The sequence below is a fragment of the Sus scrofa genome, chromosome 15 (genome assembly GCF_000003025.6).
Source record: "Sus scrofa isolate TJ Tabasco breed Duroc chromosome 15, Sscrofa11.1, whole genome shotgun sequence".
NCBI classification, from domain to species: Eukaryota; Metazoa; Chordata; class Mammalia; order Artiodactyla; family Suidae; genus Sus; species Sus scrofa.
In genome coordinates this window covers 11,036,260-11,058,630 of record NC_010457.5, presented here as the reverse complement: position 1 = coordinate 11,058,630, position 22,371 = coordinate 11,036,260, and the positions used below count along the sequence as shown (strand labels likewise).

The 22,371-nt window shown below is 36.1% G+C and overlaps 1 protein-coding gene across 1 annotated transcript in view; it reads right to left on the bottom strand.

Annotated features, from left to right (window-relative positions):
• Positions 1-22,371, bottom strand: part of LRP1B (LDL receptor related protein 1B) — a 1,887,165-nt gene that overhangs the window by 441,339 nt on the left and 1,423,455 nt on the right. The window contains 1 exon segment of the mRNA XM_021076285.1: positions 21,818-21,947. Within this exon segment, the coding sequence (XP_020931944.1) occupies positions 21,818-21,947 (130 nt within the window).

Genomic DNA, 22,371 nt, shown 5'->3' with positions numbered 1-22,371 from the left:
TGGGAGTTTGGGAATAGCAAATGCAAACTATTATATATAGAATGGATAAAAAACAAGATGCTATTGCATAGCACAAGGAATCAGGTTTAATGTCTTGTAGTAAACCATAATGGAAAAGGATATAAAAAAGAAACTATATATGTATAACTTAATCATTTTGCTGTAAGCAGAAACTAACATAAATTAACTGTATTTCATAATTAAAAAATAAAAATATTATTAAATGTGACTCATGTGTTTTAAATATCTGAATAATAATGAAAAGCCACTAAATCAATCATTTTCTTTGAGTTTAAGGTTCTTTTCTTTGACTGTTAAACTATTTTCCTGGAGCATAGATCTGGGTCACAGTTTTTACAATAAACTTACTATTCATATTTCTATCCCTTCTCTAAGAATGATGTAGCTAATTTATTAGATATGCAACATAAAATCTGAAATTACCAAAAAATTCCATGCTGGCACAAAAAAAAAATGAACATCACATAACTCTCTTATGTAGTCAGTTGTCTTGGCTGAGAATCAAAATTGTCCCTTTGTCCTCTGCTAGAGTAGGGGTCAACAGTGTTACTTAAAATGTAAGAAAAATACAAAAAATAAAACCAAAGCCCTATAGATTAGCAGTAGTAGCTTAACAGTTTCACTGGAATCACTTAGTGATTAATACTGATTGAATACTTTGTAGACCAACATGTCAATGTCCCCATCTCCACAAGCAAAATAAGATTGTCAGTCTGAATACATTTCATGAATACATGAATTGACATCCTTCATCTCCTATGAGAAATACAGTGTAATGCAGAATATTCTCTGTTCCTGTGAAGGCTTCACCACAGTTCCTTTCCCTTCATTTCTGTGCAGTTTTTTGTTTTGAGAAAGTATTGCATGCCAATCCCAAATCACTTTTCAAGTCCTGAATGTGTTACTTTTGCTTAGAGGCTCTATAATATAAAAATAACTCAACTACAAATAGAACATGCTGCTAAAAGGAAGAGAGTCTAGAGACAGTATAAACTTGAACACTATTTCTAGGTTTTTTTTTTTTTTTTTTTGGCAGTAGTTTTGTGGGATGGTTCTCAAATGTGTTTTTTCATTGCAGTCATGCACTCATTCAACAAATATTAATTAGGTATCTATTAAGTCCTAGGAGCTGATGATGTGAATTGAATGACACTTGGTGACCCTTACAAAGCTCTCTGTTTAATGGCAGAGGCAAACGGGTAAATAAAGAATTACCTGAGAAAAATGCTAACAGCAGTGCTTAAAACTTGTTAGTTGTAAGTCTCTGTAAGTCATGAAAGTAGGGGCTTCAGCATTAAAATTATGGAAGTGCTGTGGTGGAAGAAGTTATTCCTATAAACAACTTCAGAAATGAACTTTTGGTGTTCACCAGTGGTTCAGTGGGTTAAGGATTCAGTGTGTTTACTGCTATGGTGCAGTTTCGATCCTTGGCCTGATAATTCCACATGCTATAGGTGCAGCCAAAAAAACAAAATAAAACAAACAGAAAAACTCCCACAAAAAAACAACAAGAACCCAGAAATGAACTTTTCCTTTTCTTCTGAAGAAATATAATAAAGATACAGGTCATCTGTGTTGCTCTCTCTTTGTATTTAAGCTTAAAAATATTTTTAAGTTATCATTTGTTCTTCAGGTCTTGTTTCGGTTTCTGTTAAATTTTCCATGAGATTCCTTCTTGACTCATTATTTTGTAGTATTAATTATATAAAATAATTATGTCTGTTCCCAGCCAACACTGGAGAAAAAATCTTTAGAAAGAAAATTTTCTCTGCATCTGTAATTCCATATCATGTTAGGCTTATCATCCTAAATTATATTTAATTCCTTATTTTATTTATATATTTACACCCTGCCTTATTGCCCATCCTCTTAACAAATATACAAATATATACATATACAGGTATGTGTACATATATGACATTAGTTTGCTATTTACATGGTTAACAATGGTTTTCCTGAGTGAATGGTCCATCTTTTATTCACTTTTCATATCTTCAATACATAACATTTAATGTTTCTCTAGAATCCATGAATTTCTTATGAAATACTTAACACCAAGACTCCTAGAGCCTAGATCCCTAGTGCTCATGAGCTGACTTAGAATTCATAAAATATTGCACAGAAAAATGTGTTTCATGACCTCCAACTCTCTTATATAGCAGTCATGTGCAACCTATCCTGAATATCCTACATCAAAATGAAGAAATTTTTATAGGTAACTAGAGAAAGAAATATTTCAAATATTGATCAGATCTCTTATGAAATAAGGGTAAGGTCATACACTGGTGTGTGGCTCTCTGGTCTCCATTCAAAATACCTTGGTGATCTGGGTCATATGCTCCCTCTATGGGAGGTGGCAGGACTTTCTGACCTCTCTCTCTCCTCCACCAGTTCACAGCTGCAATGGTAGCTGAGGGCATCTTAATCACTTCTAGCCTTTCATTTCTCTTTTCAGTAGAAGAGGTCAGTCAGATCCAAGATTTTTTTTTTTTCCTTTATGGGGCTGCACCTGTGGCATATGGAAATTCCTGGGCTAGGGGTCAAATCAAAGCTACAGCTGCTGGTCTACACCACAACCACAGTAATACAGGATCCAAGACACATCCAAAACCTATACCACAGCTTTGCAGCAACACCAGTAGATGTATATTATAAATATGCACTTCAGCATTTCTTGGAGAAGGCAAGATGGCAGAAGAGCAGGGGGATGTGCTCGCCCTCTCCCACAAACACAACAACAACAACAAAAAAACACATCTACATGTTAGATTCGCATAGAACAGCAACTAAACCTGGCAGAAGAACTTAAACCTCTAATAATGGCAAGAATTTGTGACATAGCTGGGTAAAACAAGAGAAAAGAGGAGAGTGAAAGAAGGGGATGGATGTTCTCAAAAGGGAAGTGTAAAGGAGAAAGGCAACCCACACTACCCTGGAAAGTCACCTAATCGATGGAAAGATCAACTGAGTTGGAGGGATCTCCAGACACCATGAAGAGTGCAGCAGAAGGTCTGAAAAGCAGAGTGAGAGCCGAACAGATCATCTGAACTACTGGCATAGTCACCAAAAACTGAGACGCTCAGGTAGGGGCTGGGCACCAAGACCTCGGCTCCAGAGGTTAGTCCCCCAGAGCAGGCTGGGGTTGGCAGTGCAGAGACAGCCTGGGGGACTAGGAAGCCGTTGGTCAGTTTGGCAGTGTGGAGACAGCCTGGGGGACTAGGAAGCCGGGCATCACCTGTGGAGGGAGCAATACGCTAAGGGTTGGGGAGTGGAAAGCTACAACAGAGGGAACCTGGGAGAAGGTCTGGACCCACAGGAGAGGTAAGGTGCCAGTGCTGGGGAGGGGAGAGGAGGAGGGGCGGCCGCCATAGAATACTCCTTGTGCCCCAGTGAGTGTGCTCCTCTGCCAGCTAGCAGAGAGCAGTGCTTCCCAGTGCATCCCCCCTCCCCCTCCCCTGCACGCATACCTGACCTGAGGCTGACTGCCATCCCGGAGGGCTGGCCTCACCACTTACAGGAAGCCGACCACCTCAGGGGTTTTCCATGCCCTGGCCTGCCCACCCTCTGGAGGGGCGACACCCCACAGAGCAGGGCCCAGCACCGCCAGCCCCCTGGAAGAGCTCTGAAGCCCAGAAACGCCAGAGCAAGTTCTGCCTAGCCACGGGAAGTCTGCCTCCATTGTGGTGCAGACCTGCCAGTCCCACCTGCCCTTGGGAAGTTTTCCTTTGCTTCAGAGTGACCCTGCTAGCCCCACCCACCCTCGGGAAATGCCCTGTTGCCTCAAAGAAGACCAGCCAACAATGCCAGCCCTGGGGAAACACTTCACAGGGCAAACCCTGCCTGGCCACGGGGAGTACACCTCCACCAAGAAAAAGAAGATAACAAGCAAGATGAAGAAGCTTAGAAACCATTCCCAGTTAAACCAACAGGAGAACTCACCTAAAGCAGTCAACAATGAAACATAACTCTGCAGTCTGACAGACTTGGAGTTCAAAAGGGAGATAGTGAAAATACTGAAGAAATTAAGAGATGTGAAAGGTAATGCAGACTCCCTCAGAAAGGAACTACAAAATATAAAGAGGAGCCAAAAAAAAGTAGAAAATTCATTTGCAGAGATACAAACTGAGCTAAGGGCGGTAAAAACCAGAATGAATAATGCAGAAGAACAAATTAGTGATTTGGAAGATTGAATAATGGAAATCACCCAAACAGGACAGCAGACAGAAAACCAAATGAAAAACAGTGAAAACAATATAAGAGACCTATTCGATAATATAAAGCAGGCCAATCTATGCATAATAGGAATTCTGGAAGGAATAGAAAAAAATAAGGGGGTGGAAAATATATTTGAAGAAACTATCGTTGGAAACCTCCCAAATCTAAAGGATACTGAATTCAAGATACAGGAAGCACAGAGGGCCCCAAACAAGTTAAATCCAAATAGATCCATACCAAGTCACATTACAATAAAAATGGCAAAAGTTAATGATAAAGAGAGGATCCTAAAGGCAGCAAGAAAAGGCAAAATGTCACTTATAAGGGAACCCTCATAAGGCTATCAGCTGATTTCTCTACAGAAACTTTGTAGGGCAGGAGGGAATGACAAGAGATATTTAAAGTGCTGAAAGGAAAAAATATGCAACCTAGAATACTCTATCCAGCAAGAATATCATTTAAAATAGAAGGGGAAATAAAAACTTTTTCCAACAAACAAAAGCTAGAAGAATACAGCAATACAAAATCCAGGCTAAAAGAAATATTGAAAGGGCTTCTCTAAATCAAAAGGAAAAAAAAAAAAAAAAAAAAAAAAAAAAAAAAAAAAGAAGAGCTAGGATGGAAGAAACCACATGAGAGAGCAGTCACTCAAATACTCAAATAAGCCAGCATACAGATCTAATCATTAACATGTTTAAAACAAAATAAAATTAAAAAGAAACATCCAAATCATAAAACGTGGGCAAGGGTAGTAAGGAAATAAATTCTTTTAATTTTCTTTTTTTTTTTTTTGTTGTTGTTGTTGTTGTTGTTGTTGTTGCTATTTCTTGGGCCGCTCCCTCGGCATATGGAGGTTCCCAGGCTAGGGGTTGAATCGGAGCTGTAGCCACCGGCCTAGCCAGAGCCACAGCAACGCGGGATCCGAGCCGCGTCTGCAACCTACACCACAGCTCACGGCAACGCCGGATCATTAACCCACTGAGCAAGGGCAGGGACCGAACCTGCAACCTCATGGTTCCTAGTCGGATTCGTTAACCACTGCGCCACAACGGGAACTCCTAATTTTCTTTTTTTTTAATTTTAGTATGGTAATGAAGTGTTTGAACCTACAGGAATATCAGGCTAAAACACACAATTATAGGAAGGGGTTAAACATACTTAAAAAACAGGGCAACCACAAATCAAAACCAAATATTACATTCACAAAAAATTACAAACACTCAAGCAGAAAATAATTGGAGACCATCCAACCAAAAAAAGAAAGAAATAATGGAAAATCATAGAATCAACTGGAAAACAAGGTTCAAAATGGCAATAAATAGTCATCAATTATCACCTTAAATGTCAATGGACTGAATGCTCCAATCTGAAGACCCAGAGTGGCAGACTGGATAAAAAAGCAAAAACCTTCAATCTGCTGCCTACAAGAAACTCACCTTAGAACAAAGGACACATATAGATTGAAAGTGAGGGGGTGGGAAAATATATTTCATGCCAATGGACAAGACAGGAATGCAGGAGTTGCAATACTTATATCAGAGAAAATAGAGATTCAAAAAACAATAGAGAAAGTTAATAAAACAAAGAGCTGGTTCTTTGAAAAGGTAAACAAAATTGACAAACCCCTGGCTAGACTTACCAAGAAGAGGAGAGAAAGAACCCAAATAAACAAAATAAGAAATGAAAAAGAAATCACAATGGATACTGCAGAAATACAAAAAAAAAAAAAAAAAAAAAAACATGAGAGAATACTACAAACAACTATATTCCAACAAATTTGACACCTGGAAGAAATAGACAACTTTCTAGAATCTTACAACGTGCCGAAACTGAGTCAAGAAGAAATAGATCAACTGAACAGACCTATCACTAGAAATGAAATTGAATATGTCAAAAAAACACTCCCCACAAATAAAATTCCAGGACCAGATGGCTTCACAGGTGAATTCTACCAAACATACAAAGAGGATTTGGTGCCCATCCTCCTTAAACTTTTTCAAAAGGTTGAAGAAGAAGGGACACTCCCAAAGACATTCTATGATGTCACCATCACCCTAATTCCAAAACCAGACAAAGATACCACCAAAAAAGAATACTATCAGCCAATATCTTTGATGAATATAAGCATAAAAATTCTCAACAAAATTTTAGCCAACTGAATCCAACAACATATCAAAAAGTTCATACACCACCACCAGGTGGGGTTCATCCCAGATGCAAGAGGATGGTAAAATATATGCAAATAAATCAACGTCATACACCACATTAACAAAAGAAAAGTCAAAAACCACACTATCATCTCAATAGATGCAGAAGCATTTGACGAAGTCCAACATCCAATTATGATAAAAACTCTCACGAAAGTGGGTATAGAGGGAACATTCCTGAACATAATCATAGCCATTTATGGCAAACCCACAGCAAATATAATTCTCAATGGAGAAAAGCTGAAAGTCTTCCCACTCAAATCTGGAACAAGACAGGGATGACCACTCTCACCACTGCTATTCAACATAGTTTGGAAGTCCTAGCCACAGCAATCAGACAAACAAAAGAAATAAAAGGCATCCAGAAGAGGTACAACTGTCACTGTAGGCAGATGACATGATACTATACTTAGAAAACCCTAAGGACTACTTGAACTGACCAAAAAATTCAGCAAAATAGCAGGATATAAGAATAACATTCAGAAATCATTCACATTTCTGTATATTAACAATGAAATATTAGAAAAGGAATACAAAAATACAACACTTTTTAAAATTGCATGCCGAAAAATCAAACACCTGGGAGTACACTTGACCAAGGAGGCAAAGGACTTATATGCCAAGAACTATAAAACATTAATTAAGGAAATTAAAGAGGATTCAAAGAAATGAAAAGTTATTCCATGCTCCTGGGTTGGAAAAATTAATATTGTAAAAATGGCCACACTACTTAAATCAATCTAGAGATTCAATGCACTCCCTATCAAATTAACCATGACAGTTTTCACAGAACTAGAACAAGCAATCCAAAAATGTATACAGAACCACAGAAGACCCAGAATTGCCAAAGCAATACTGAGAAACAAAAACCAAGCAGGAGGCATCACTCTCCCAGACTTCAGGCAATATTATAAAGCCACAGTCATCAAAACAGTGTATTACTGGTACCAAAACAGACAGACAGACCAATGGAACAGAATTGAGAATGCAGAAATAAACCCAGACACTTAAGGTCAATTAATCTTTAACAAAGGAGTCAAGACATAAAATGGGAAAAAGAAAGTCTATTCAGCAGGAGATGCTGGGAAAACTGGACAGCAGCATGTAAATCAATGAAACTAGAACACACCCTCACACCATGCACAAAAATAAACTCAATGGCTGTAAGATTAAATAGAAGACAAGATACCTTCAAACTCCTGGAAGAGAACATAGGCACAACATTTTCTGACATCAGCTTCATGAATATTTTCTCAGGTCATTCTCCCAAAGCAACAGAAATAAGAACAAAAATAAACCAATGGGACCTAATCACACTGACAAGCTTTTGCACAGCAAAGGAAACCAAAATGAAATCAAAAAGACAACTTACAGAATGGGAGAAAATACTTTCAAATTATGCAACTGACAAGGGTTTAATCTCTAGGATATACAAGCAACTTATACAGCTCAACAGCAAAAAAGCCAGCAACCCAATGGAATAATGGGCAAAAGACCTGAATAGACATTTCTGCAAGGAAGATGTACAGATGGCCAACAAGCACATGAAAAAATGCTCAACATCCCTGATTATTAGAGAAATGCAAATCAAAACTCCCATGAGATACCACCTCACACCATTCAGAATGGTCATCATTAATAAGTCCACAAATAACAAGTGCTGGACGGGTTGTGGAGAAAAGGGAACCTTCCTGCACTGTTGGTGGGAATGTAAGCTGGTACAACCACTATGGAGAACAGTATGGGGGTACCTTAGAAATCTATACATAGAACTACCATTTGACCCAGCAATCCCACTCTTGGGCCTATATCTGGACAAAACTTTCCTTGAAAAAGAAACATGCACCTGCATGTTCTTTGCAGCACTATTCACAATAGCCAAGACATGGAAACAACCCAAATGTCCATTGACAGATGATTGGATTAGGAAGATGTGGCATATATACAGAATGGAATACTACTCTGCCATAAAAAAGAACAAAATAGTGCCATTTGCAGCAACGTGGATGGAACTAGAGACTCATACTAAGAGAAGTAAGTCAGAAAGACAAAGACAAATACCATATGATATCACTTATAACTGTAATCTACTATATAGCACTAATGAACCCTTCCACAGAAAAGAAAATAATAGACTTGGAGAATAGACTTCTGTTTGCCCAGGGGTAGAGGGAGCGAGTGGGAGGGGTCGGGAGCTTGGGTTAACAGATGCAAACTATTGCTCTTGGAATGGATTTACAATGAGATCCTGCTCTGTAGCATTGAGAACTATGTCCAGGTACTTACATCACAACACAACAACAGGAGGAAAAAGTATGTATACATGTTTGTGTAACTTGGTCCCCATGCTGTACAGTGGAAAAAAAAAATAACTCACTAAATAAATAAATATGCACTTCGATCCCGTAATTATTTCTACTGCAAATCAAATTTAATTCTCTTTCTTTTTTATATGTGTCACCTTATCCTCAAATGCAAAATATACTTTAGGAGATGGTGTTAAACTATGCTATACTCTTTCTAGTGTAGAAGATGTTAAACTGTCATTCAAGACCTTCCCTATATTATTGGGCATTTTCCAAAAGTATACATATGTATATATATATATATTTTTTTTTCATCAATCAAAGACTATCTGACAATATATACTTGTTGGCCACCAAGATACCATGTAAAGCTGAATCTCTGCCATGGAAATAAATGCTTTTCAGAAAGTTATTTATGGACACAGAAATATAAAGCTAAAATAAGAGAGGCAGTATAGATCCTGGTGCCTAAAAAGAAAAAAAAATCACAGACTATTTGTGCTTAACTTAAGAGATCACATACCAGGGGAGGTTAGCCAACTTTTTTGTTATCATACTGTGATTTTCTATACCGACTTTTTTGTTGCAGGTAGAAAATGACTTTTTAGCATAAAGAGAATTGTCACAGTTCAATTTTTTATGGGAGTGATACCTTATCAAAAAGAAAACTCAATTGAAGGGAGAAACTGACTTTTTAATCTGAACTAAATTCATATATGCTTTCTATTTTGCATTTGGCTACATTTTAAAAGACCTCAAGTCCCCATTGTTAACAAACAGGCTTCATGCCCACTTTTCAAGGCACATTTATATATTGGATTCAGCTAATTTACTCCATAATGATTTACCTTTTCCTTTGCAAATATCACCTGCCACATCTTAACTTCAAGCAGAATATTAAAATGCTCTACTTTATTCCCATGATATGAATTTTGACACTTAAGTGACCAAGTAATATTACCTGGAAATCAGTGTTTGAATAAATTTTACATAAGAGTGGTCATTTATAATCCTCCTCCCATACCTCAAGTCTGCAAACATGTGGATAATATATTGGGAGATACATATCACTAATATTTCCAATCAATAATAAATATTTCCTAAAAATATACTGAACATTTTGAAAGGTATATCAATTCTTAAATATAAATCCTGAAAACTATCCATGTGACAATATTTAAGAAATTTTGGGGGGAAGGGATAAGATTAGAAAGAGAAATATTTAAAATATTGCTATACATGTCAAAATTTCTTCTTTTGTGGTTGAAATGTAAATATTGTTTTCAGGGGGCTCAAAATTAATAAACCAAAAGTGTTTACTGTGATCCTCCAGCTGAGTCAGTGCTGAGCTCAGAATTGCAATGGAAAGAAATTGAAAATCTAAGAGATGGCTGGAAAGAAGAAATGACAGGATTTACGGACAGATGAGATTAGGTGATGAAAAACTATGAAAAGTCTAAAGAAAGTTTCCATCCTCTCAGGACAAAGGAACCATGATAACACAAAGAGAGATGCCATGGAAAGAAAGGAAAAGAAAGATGCTAAGGAAAGAAAGTCAGTGAATGAAAAGTAGGAGAACATGGTATGTTTCATGGATGTTCAAGTAAATATTTTCTAAAGGAAACTATAAATGTAAGTAAAGGAATGAAGATGAAATATTAGATTACTGCAGTGATTAAAGTCAAATACATGATAATTTTAAAAGATAAATAAAACAAGAGAGAAAAGGGTAAACAAAGCCTTAAAGGAGGAGAAAGATGCTCAGAAGATATAAAAATAATCAGAGTAAATTTATGGAAGCGGCCAAAGAGAACAAGAAAACTTAGAGAAGGTAACACAGAAAATAAACCCTTGAGTGGATAGTCAATGCAGAAGTGTCAAGGAGAACGCAAGTAGTGTGAAACCTGAAAAAAAAAAAATCTGGATTTGGCTATGGATAAATTTAGAAATTCCTGGAAAGAACTAAATTCCTAAAATGAAAACCCATTTCAGAAGATCAATGAGGAGACAACAGGTATATGTTTCTATTCTAAGAAGTTGAAAAGTAAATATGCAGAGAGAAATGAAATGTTGGTAATTTTTTTTTTTTCAAAGAAGAAGGATCTGAACCTATTTGAAAGCAAAGGGAAAGGCTTCATTGAAAGGAATAAGTTAAAGATGATAGACTAGAAAGAATAGTTATTTCAGTGAGATGCCTGAGGAAATAGATGGCATTGTGTCCAGAATAAAAGTGAAGTAGATTTAAGTAAGAAAAAAAAAAACAAAACAAAACAACGTTCTCTGAGGTCATATGCCCTTATTTTAAGACATTCACATTATGCATTTGTACATTCCACTTTCCCTTACCATCACATGGTCACTCTATTAATCGCCAAACATCATCATCACAATTAACCACCAAACCTATTTAACTGATTTACTAATCGCTGACAATTTTGCCATTTTCTCCCTCCACTGCTGACATACTTAGGGATGTTATGGCTCAAGTTGATGAACCTGGGAACATCTCAGTTCATGGTCCTTCATCTTTATCTGTTCCAGGGACCTACTTCTCTCTTTTGCCTTTGCCTTACATAAGCAAGGCCACAAACTTTTCTAAAGGATCACATGAAAATGCTTTATTTCCAATTTCACCAATTTTGAAATAACCTGCTCTTAATTTATCGAGTTGACTGGGTCATTCATGTCTACTGAACCTGAACTCTTTACCCTTACTCTGGCCTCCTGTCCTTGGTTTCCCTCCTTTTCATCACTGGTTTCTAGACCTCGTCTCTTGATTCATGGTTACTCCCTTACTATTACCAGCTTTGGAACTGTCACTGATTGCTCTGTATTTGACCCATTTTTCCCTCATTTTTTTAGTTACTGCTAAGTTGTCAAGCAGCAACTATTACTCAAGCTCAAGGCCATATAAACATCCCATTAGATTACTGAAATCCATTCCAGGCGAACTCATGTTACTTGGACTCCTTTTATTCACATTGTGTTTTATGAATATTCTATTTGCCACAATAGTTTCAGCAAAACTTACCTATTCGTTTAAAGCTGCTAACCCTCTCCTATTGACTATCCCTTATGAGTTTCTTTAATTTCACTCATTTTAACCTCTAAAATGTATTCTATTGGCATATTCTATCTCTTCTTTCACTCCAAAATGGAAGAAGAGAACTTTCCCTAACTTAATCCTCCCATTTAAATTTATCTTATTTAATCTTCCCAATCACCAAAAAAGGATATAGGCATTTGATATCAAGGTAGTTCAAAAGATCTCATAGGTAGGAAATGTCCAAGCTAGAGTTCCAAACTGTGGTGGACACTGTTGGTGCTTCACTTAGACATCCTCAGATCATTTACTCTAAGTACTCTAGTTCCCAGATCTTATGTCCTCTTGTTTTTAATAGCTCACATAGGCAACTTTCTTCAGAGTACAGCTACTGGAATCTCTTTCCTGAGGAGTGCTGAGAGCCAGAAATCTTTGAAGTGTACGTCTCCCCAGGGTTGCCCTTGTCCAATGAATAATTTGGTGGAAGTTCAAAGCCAAGCTCACTTGTTAAGTGATGTTTACCCTCCAAAACTTTCCAAGGTATCTATCTGAGGCTTGGACTTTGCTCATTGAATCTTTCCTTGGTCTGTTCCACTTTCCTATCCTGCTTCTCCTGATTAATTTTTCATTCCAAGATCTGTTTTTAGGATACTTGATATGAGGTGCAAATCTTGTCTATCTGCTATCTGTCCACTGTTCTTGCTTTCACCCTATTGGTTCTTCCTTGACATGTTTCCTCCTACACTCCCTGGGATCTGTCTCCTCTTTACACGCTTTTTCTTCGACTTCCTTTCTGCCAATTTTCATCCCCTCTGCCCATGAATATTTGCAATACTCACTGACCCCACTAAGAAAAACTTTCTCTGTACCCTACTAACTTCTCAACAGACCTATTTTTTCCTCTTTCCTTCATTGTCCAAGTTTCTGTCACTGTGGTCTAAATGTACTGGCTCTACTTTCTAATTATCTTTCACTTATTAATTCTTTATATTTGGCTACTGTTCTCACCAGTCTCCTGAAATTCATAATAATTAAAAATGTCATCCTGATCATCAGTTGGATATTGTGTTTTCTGCTTTTCTCTCTTATATTCTCTTTACTACTGGCACACTCTTCTTCCTAAAACTCTCTTCTCTTGGTTTCTATGATACAGTAGTTTTGTGAGGACTTGAAATGGATTTTTTTCTCTGGTCTGAGGACTTGCAGTGAAAAAGTCATACAATTTTTCCATGTATTGCTCTTTTCTACTTACCTTGGCCTCCCACTTATCTATTTGCCTCTGGCTCTCTTATGTTAGTTGGCTTGAGGGCACAGAAAGAACCCTATGTCCTCTTTCATAACACTCTCCTGAGATGATAAGTAATCATTTCTAAGAATTCCTTAAAGAATGCTACAACTTCAATAAATTCTCATTATATATCTGATCTCTGCTTGGGTGGATTGTTTGAAGCCAGGGGAAGGTTTAGGAGAGAGATTCCAGGACCAGTTTATGTTTCACTTGGTAAACTGAGGATGGAGTAATCATAGTAATATCCTTAAAATGTGGGGAATCTTATTGTCTATTTTATGGCCCCAACTTATCTTCCAGCTATATTACCTACTCTTCCCTGAATGTACCTCATGTATTTAACCATTTTTGGTTAGGGTTAGGGTTAGGGTTAATTATTCTACTTTTGTTTCATATAATAATATTCCCATTCCATCTCAATTGAGACTTCTTCAAGTCTCAATAAAGCCACTACTAATCACCACCATTGCTGCTACTACCCTCACTTTTACTACCAACTCTAATCCTATGCTAGCTCTTTTTTCTTAAAATTTAATGCATTTTATAATAGTCTTATGAAAATTATCACTTTACAATAAAATTTAGATATGAGACTTCAGCTCGAGTCATAACAATCTGGTCTTTTTATGTGCCTCCAAATTAGTCTTACTTTCCTGTTTTTTTTTTTTTGTTTTGTTTTTGTTTTTTTAGGGCCACGCCTGCAGCATATGGCACACGGGAGTTCCCAGGCTAGGAGGTGAATCAGAGTTGGAGCTACTAACCTAGACCACAGCCACAGCTGCTAACCTAGACCACAGCCACAGCAACAGCAACAGGGGATCAGAGCCACATCTGTAACATATACTGCAGCTCGCAGCAATGCCAGATCCTTAACCCAGTGAGTGAGGCCAGGGATTGACCCTGTATCCTCATAGATACTAGTCAAGTTCATAACCTGCTGAGCCACAACAGGAATTCCACTTCACTGGTTTTATTTTTTTTTTAAAAAACTCGATTTTTGTGCTTGTTTAAAATGGAAGTTTGAGCAGAAAACTCATTGTGAATGGAAGTTACTTCTTACTTAAACCATCATACTTCAGAGTGTGCACCAGTATCTTTCATACAGTAAGTAGTCTTATTTGTCAAGATGTACTGAATTAAAGGCTGAGGGGGAGATGGAGACGTTCTGACTTGACCTGTTTTGCAGTGCGTAGCACTTGAACATTCGTTGAATAAACTGACAAAAAGTGAAGTACATGTGGATTTCTTTGCCTAATGTCCTTAATCATCCTAAGAAGTAGGTAAAGGTTTGTGCTAAAATGGCTGTACAAAAGACACTTATGAAAAGAAGCTCTGGAATAACAACCTGAAGGCGTATACTAGGTTTCAATAGAAATGCAAAAGAAAATACAGATCGACAAGTTAGCAGCAAGAAGCCTATTAAACTGAACTGCATAAATCTAGAATAGGATAGGCATAAGAGGTTCTCTACAATAAAATGAAATGTTGGACTTATTACAAGTATGATGGGAGGAAATTCTTTATTTGAAACAAACCCACTTCCTATGCATCTATGATATTTTATAGCCCTGAAATTCTATTTGCTCCTACCATAAGAGTAATTATTCATAGTCTAGCAATTGATCAGTTTTTTTCCAATGAGGATATAATGATTTATTGCTTAATTATAAATTGTAATTTAAAAAGAGATTTTAAAAATATCGTCACATTGGAAGAGGACATTTTTTTTTTTTCTTTTTATGGGTGCGTCTGCAGCATATGAAAGTTCCCAGGCTAGGTGTTAAATTGGAGCTGCAGCTACAGGCCTACACCACAGCCAGAGCAACACTGGATCCAAGTTGCATCTGTGACTGTGGCTGCAGTTTGTGACAATGCTAAATCCTTAATCCGCTGAGCAAGGCCAGGAATGGAACATGTATCCTCACAGAGACTAGGTTGGCTTCTTAATCTGCTGAGTCACAATAGGAATCCTAGGTTTATAACTTTCTTAATTGTGTTTTTATATTCAACTTAACAGGCATGATAGGAACAAACTAAATTGAATCATGTGCTTTGTTCTTAGAATTAAGCAAAATTATACCTTCTCTCCCCTCTACATTCTTTTTTTATTTTACTTTTAAAAATTTTTTATTATAGTTGATTTACAATGATCTGTCAATTCATGCAGCAAAGTAACCTAGTTATACATATATATACATACACATTCTTTTTTCATATTATTGTCTATCATGTTCTATCACAAGTGGTTGGATATAGTTTCCTGTGCTATTAAGCAGGACTTCATTGCTTATCCATTCTAATATAATATTTTGCATCTACTAACCCTAAACTCCCAGTCCATCCCACTCCCTCCACATTTTTATGGTAGTAGCAAGTATCTATGGGCAGGTGGTGGTAGGGAGGAGGATGTACACGGTGAAGTTAGACCCAATTCAAAATTTTTTAAAAAACTTCTAATTTTTCCAACATTATATAATTACTGTTTATTCTCTTTCCCTTATAGTTCTAATCTTTAAGTTTTTATTATAATCTTATGCTAAAACTGTTAAAATTTTTTTATGTGCTTCATATTTTTGGTTATTAATTTCCATAGTTCTTGACTATAAATGTGTGTGAATATGTATGTAATGTGTAACACACACATACATACACACATAGTGTATCCTAATCTTTGAAGTTCAGAAAAACTTCACTGTCCCATACATCACACTAATACAAAAAGTAACATGTCTGAAATTGCTGACCTAGTATCCTTATCTGTTAAATGGAGGAAATCATACCATTGTAGGTTTGTTGTGAGCTTTTGAACAGAGTGAAATGGGACCCACTGGTGAACTTTGAGCAAAGAAGTGACAGTTACTTACATTGCAAAGGATTGTTAGGCTACAATATGAAGACTAGACTGCAGGAATACAAGGGTAGAAAGTGGTAACCTGCAATCCAGACATGTTGGCAAGAGTGATAATAACTCAGACTAGGGTCGTAGCAATGGAAATTGGGAGAAGTAAGCAAAGCATACTTTAATTTTCAGTATATAAAGCTATATTGAAGCCAAAGGTAACAAAATCCCTGATGTATTGAATGTACTCTATGTGAAAGAGGTATCAAAGAAGATACCAAGTGTTGTGAAGCAAGTGAAATAATAGAACTGGCATCAACTAATGGAGATGTCATAACTGTAGACAGAGTTTGTTTGGTTTTGGATCTGTTAAAGAAAGATAAGATATCTGATGGCTCTGGTCCAATTATCTACTGCTGCTTAACAAACCACTCCAGATTTAGAGGTTTAAAACAACTGTCCTTTGTTTGCTTATGAATTTGCAATTTGGTAAAAGCTTGGCAGGAATAACTCATCTCTTCTTCATGTCAACCATGGTGACATCAAGGCTGGGAGTGACGTAACAGCTGGGGACTAGAATCATTTGAAGGTTCAATCACTCAACATGTCCAGCAACATGTCTGGCTCTCAGCTGGGGCTTTAGCTAGGGTTGTTTGCTGAAACACCTACATGTGGCCTCTTCATAGGGCTTATTGGCTTTCTCAAAGTAATGTTGCTGGCTTCTAAGAGCATCCCAACAGAACCAGGTAGAAGTTTTCTCTTCTTGTATGATACAGCCTCAGAAATCACATAGTGTTTATTTCCATAATAGTCTCAACCCCCTCCACAAATTTCAGTGTATGGAAAAGGTGCTCTAGTTTTCTTTTTGGAAAAGAGTTAATGTCACATTGTAAAAAGAGTACACGAGATGGCAAATATTGTTATAATCCTCTCAGAAAATAAAATCTGCCACAGATCTGTGAATAAAAATGTTGAACAAGTAGCTGAACATAAAAATATAGAGTTTAGGGAATTACCATAGTGGCACATGGATTAATGATCCATTGTTGTCTCTGTGGTGTCAAGGGTTTGATCTCTGGCCTGGGAACTTCCATATGCTGTGGTCAAAAAAAGAAAAGAAAAAAATATAGAGTTCAGGAGGGTGGTCTGGTCTGGGTACACATATTTTAGAGTCTTTCACTTTTACATGGAATAAGACCACCATGTAAATAAAGAAGAAAACAACACCAAAGACTGAGCCCTGGGGAACCCCAACATTAAGATGTCAAAGAGAAAAAGAACTTAAAACACGGAGAATGAGTTGGGATGATGACCAAAGCAATAACCAGAGAGTTCAGTTTTCTTCTTCCTCACAGTGTCTCTTCAAAATCCATCTCAAGATCTTCCCTAGTAATAGAAACTGAGTGTTTTCAGATGTCCAGTGTATAGTATTTGGTCTGGGACCTTACTCTGGCCTGAGGGATGAAGCATAACTTGTCTAAATATGTCAGGAAAGTCTCTTCCCTTTGGCTATTGACTGATCAACCTATGGGCATGTAACCCATTTCTGGCTAAGGGAAAGCAAAGGGATTAACACTAGGACCTTTATTTTCCTAAATGAAACAATATAGTCTAGCAAGAAAAAGTTTCTATCCTAAACCTCCTTCTATTTCTTTAGGTGTAAACATACTCTCTGAGGATATATCAAGTGTTCTCTAACAATGGGGCTGTAACATCAAGTGTAAAATAAAATATAACCTAGTAAAGGTGGTTGTTGAAAAGGTAGAAAGAGAAGTTCCTACAGATTTGGCACATTCTAGTTAAATTATGGTATTTTTATTCAAGAGCATTCACAACCAATATAGCCATTTCAATTTGTATACTATAGTCTTAGTTTTAGCTTGAAGTGTCACAAATTTGTTGGTATAATTTCTCTCTCTTATGTGTGCCTTATTTGTTACCTTCTTCACTGTACTGATATTATGACTTAATTTTTTTAGCATTTGTCATGAAAGTAAAGCAGGTAATGACATTGGAAAAAGTATGTACAGCATATTACTAACAGGAAAGAAGGTATATTTTTAGAGTTGATTTGATATTTCACATAGATTAACTTAATCCTGAATCAGTGTTTCTTATACTTTTTTATCTAATACACCCTTGTATGACCACCATTGCTTCACTTTTTTCCACTCTAAAAGGCACAGGAGTTTTATTAACATAAAAATATCTACTTAGAAAAAAAAACACCTCTAAAGTCAAATAATAATAGCAATGCAAGAAACAAAATAATGGAGTAATATAAAATTTTATAATAAGATTGCCTTTACATTGTTGTTTAAGAGAAAAGTGATTATCAGTTGAAAACTTATTCTTTATCAGTCATTGTCCCAAAACCTGGGAATAGAAAAATAGACCCAACATACATGGTGCTTCTCATAGATTTTTCAGTAAAGCATAGAGGCGTTATCCAGTCCAGTGAAAAAACAGTGCTACTAAGCAGATGAATAAGTAAATATTAGGGCACAGAATTATAAAAATGACAGTATTGGGTAATTTGGTGTCATATAACAGAATGATACAATTTCAAAGCCAAAGGAAAAATAAATAAAATTTATCAAGGTGAATGTAAGAAGAATAATACAGGTAAAGAGATTTTTTCAGGGTGAATGTAGGAAGAACAATGCAGGTAGAGAGAAGAAGCTGTTCAAAGGCTAAAAGGAGAATAGGAAATATTTGAAAATATTTTAAAAAATCTAAGAAGTTCAGCAGAGATTAAGATATCAAACAGGCGGCAACAGAAGATTAAGGCTGAAAATTAAGAATCATAATAGGAATTCTGGACTACGGTGAGGTTAGGAGATAATTGGGAAGTTATTACAGTGGTGTCTGTGTAACACAAAACAGATTGAAATAGGGTTAAGGCAATGAAGATGGATAGTGAAAGTTATTTTAAAGAAAAAAAAATCAGAATTTGCCGAAATCTTGAATTCACTTCAGTTTTACATATGTACAGTTTGGGTGTCTAAATGGAAAAATGGAATTGTCAAGAAGACAGAATTCAGCACACAAAAGTCAAACAACATCATACACCACATTAACAAAAGAAAAGTTAAAAACCATGTGATCATCTCATTAGATGCAGAAAAGGCATTTGACAAAATCCAACATCTATTTAGGATCAAAACTCTTATCAAAGTGGGTATAGAGGGAACATATCTTAATATAATAAAACCATTTATGACAAACTCACAGGCAATATAGTACTCAATGGAGAAAAGCTGAAAGCCTTCCCAATAAAATCTGGAACAAGACAAGAATGCCTACTCTCACTATTTCTATTCAACATAGTGTTGGAAGTCCTAGTCATAGCAATCAAACAAACGAAAGAAATAAAAGGTGTACAAGCTGTAAGAGAAATGGCACTCTATGCAGATGACAAGATACTATATATAGAAAACCCTAAAGACTCCACACCTAAGTTACTCAAACTGATCAATGAATTAACCAGAGTAGCAGGATACAAGATTAACATTCAGATATTGGTTGAATTTCTGTATACTAACAATGAAATATTAGAAAAGGAATATAAAAATATAATACCTTTGAAAATCACACCCAAAATAAATACTTAGGAATAAACTTGACCAAGGATACAAAGGATTTATATGCTAAGAACTATAAAACATTAATCAAGGAAATTAAAGAGGATAAAAGAAATGAAAAGATGTCCCATGCCCTTGGAATGGAAGGATTAATATTGTTAAAATGGCCGTATACCAAAGCTATTTACAGACTTACTGCAATCCTTATCAAATTACCCAGGACATTTTTCACAGAACTAGAAAAAATATCCAAAAATTTATATGGAACCATAAAAGACCCAGAATTGCCAAAACAATCCTGAAAGGAGAAAAAAAAAAAAAAGCAGGAGACATGACTTTCCCAGACTTCAGACAATATTAAACAGCTACAGTAATTGGGTACTGGTACAAAAATAGACATACAGACCAACGGAACAGAATAAAGAACCCAGAAATAAACTGAGACAACTATGGTCAATTAATTTTTGACAAAGGAGGCAAAAATATAAAATGGGGAAAAAAATCTCTGTAGCAAGTGGTGCTGGGAAAACTGGACAGCTGCATGTAAATCAGTGAAACTAGAACACATCTTCACATCATACACGAAAATAAGGTCAAAACCACTTAAAGATTTAAACATTAAGACAAGACACATAAAACTCCTAGAAGAGAACATAGGAAAAAACTCCTCTGACATCAACCATACAAATGTTTTCTTAGGTCAGTCACCCAAGGAAATATATATAAAATAAAAAATAAACTAGTGGGACCTAATCAAAACTTATATGATTTGCACAGCAAAGGAAACTATATATATATAAAAAAGACAATATAAGGAATGGGAGAAAATAGCTGCAAATGATGCAACTGACAAGGGCTTAATCTCTAAAATATACATACAACTCACACAACTCAACAGCAAAAAAAACAGACAAACCAATTGAAAAATGGGCAGAAGACCTGAATAGATATTTTTCCAAAGGAGACATTCGGATGGCCAACAGGCATATGAAAAAATGCTCAACATCAATTATTAGATAAATGCAAATCAAGACTACAATGAGGTACCACCTCGCACAGGTCAGCATGGCTATCATTAATAAGTCTACAAATAACAAATGCTGGAGAGAGTGTGAAGAAAAAGGAACCCCCCTACATCCGTGGTGGGAATATAAATTGGTATAACCACTATGGACAGCAGTATAAGGTACCTCAGAAAAGTAAATATAGAACTACCATATGAACCAGCAATCCTACTCCTGGGCATATATCCAGACAAAACCCTCATTGAAAAGATACATGCACCCATATGTTCTTTCTGGCACTATTCACAATAGCTAAGACATGGAAGCAACTTTAATGTCCATTGACAGATGAATGGATTAAGAAGATGTGGTATATATACACAATGGAATACTACTCGGCCATAAAAAAGAACAAAATAATGCCATGTGCAGCAACATGGATGGAACTAGAGACTCTCATATTAAATGAAGTAAATCAGAAAGAGAAAGACAAACACCATATGATATCACTTATATCTGGAATCTAATATAGGGCACACAAATGAACCTTTCCACAGAAAAGAAACAAACTTATGGACTTGGAGAACAGAATTATGGTTGCCATGGGTGGACAGGGAGTTTGGGGTTGGTAGATGCATACTATTGTATTTGGAATGGATAAGCAATGAGATCCTGCAGTATAGCTCAGGGAAATATGTCCAATCACTTGTGATGGAACATGATGGAGGATAATGTGAGAAAAAGAATGTATGTGTATGTATAACTGGGCCACTTTGCTGTACAGCAGAAATTGACAGAACATTGTAACTTAGCCTTCAAAACATTTAAAAAAAAAAGACAGGTTGACATACTTATCTGGATCCCAAAAAAGAAAAGAAAAACCAGTGAACATGTTGATATGGCAATTATAGATATATAAATATAAATTGAAGCTTTAGACATATTGGAGAATTAAGTTGGCTATCAAATGGTTATTTCATTCATTCAGCAAAAAAATTGAGTACTAATATATAAACAGTTCTAGAGCAGACTAAGCTGAGAATCTAGGAAAACACTGGTGTACTCATTTGGATTTATACACACATTAAAGAGCTGTACAATAAATGTTAATCCATCAAATGTGTGCTAAAATATACATGACAAAGTGAAAATAAACTTTGTTCTTCTACTTAGGTAAGATGTTTTTGAGATCCGTTGCAGTCATTATGACTAAAAATGAATATTAATATCAATGTCTGGATTTTTCTTTTAATGAAACATAGGAAAGCTCACTTAAAACCCCCCAAAAGATATGTAAATGATAAACTTACCCTTTCTCTGGGTGCACAGCTATAGATCTTGGTTGATCCAGGCCTTGGGAAATAATTACATAACGGAAGGAGCCATTGAGTCTGGCAACCTCAATTAAGTTGAAACCATGATCTGTCCAATATATGTTACCTAGGAGAAATACAGAAATGTTTATATATAGTTGCAAGAAAAAACTTATTTATAAGTAATAGCTAAAGTTAACTTTCTGAGCATTCATGTAACTATTAAGAAATAATTTACTTTCTTTTCCTAAGCAGAAATCTACAAATAAGCTAAAATGCAAATACTTCCTAATCTCACACATCTGTGGTTTAAACCATATAATGATATATTTATATGTTAAAAAGAAAATGAAACTTCTCTCACCGGAAGAAGAGCTCTATTTTCATTTTCTACTGACTTCAGGCAAAATAGAACTTCTAACACTTTTGTTTACCAGCCTCATGGAGCTTTCAGGAGATTTGGGCAAAGGTAACACCACATAATCTACTTCTACATAAAAACACTATCCAAAGGCTCAAAAGTATTAGAAAGAGTGAAGCCAAAAGCAAAA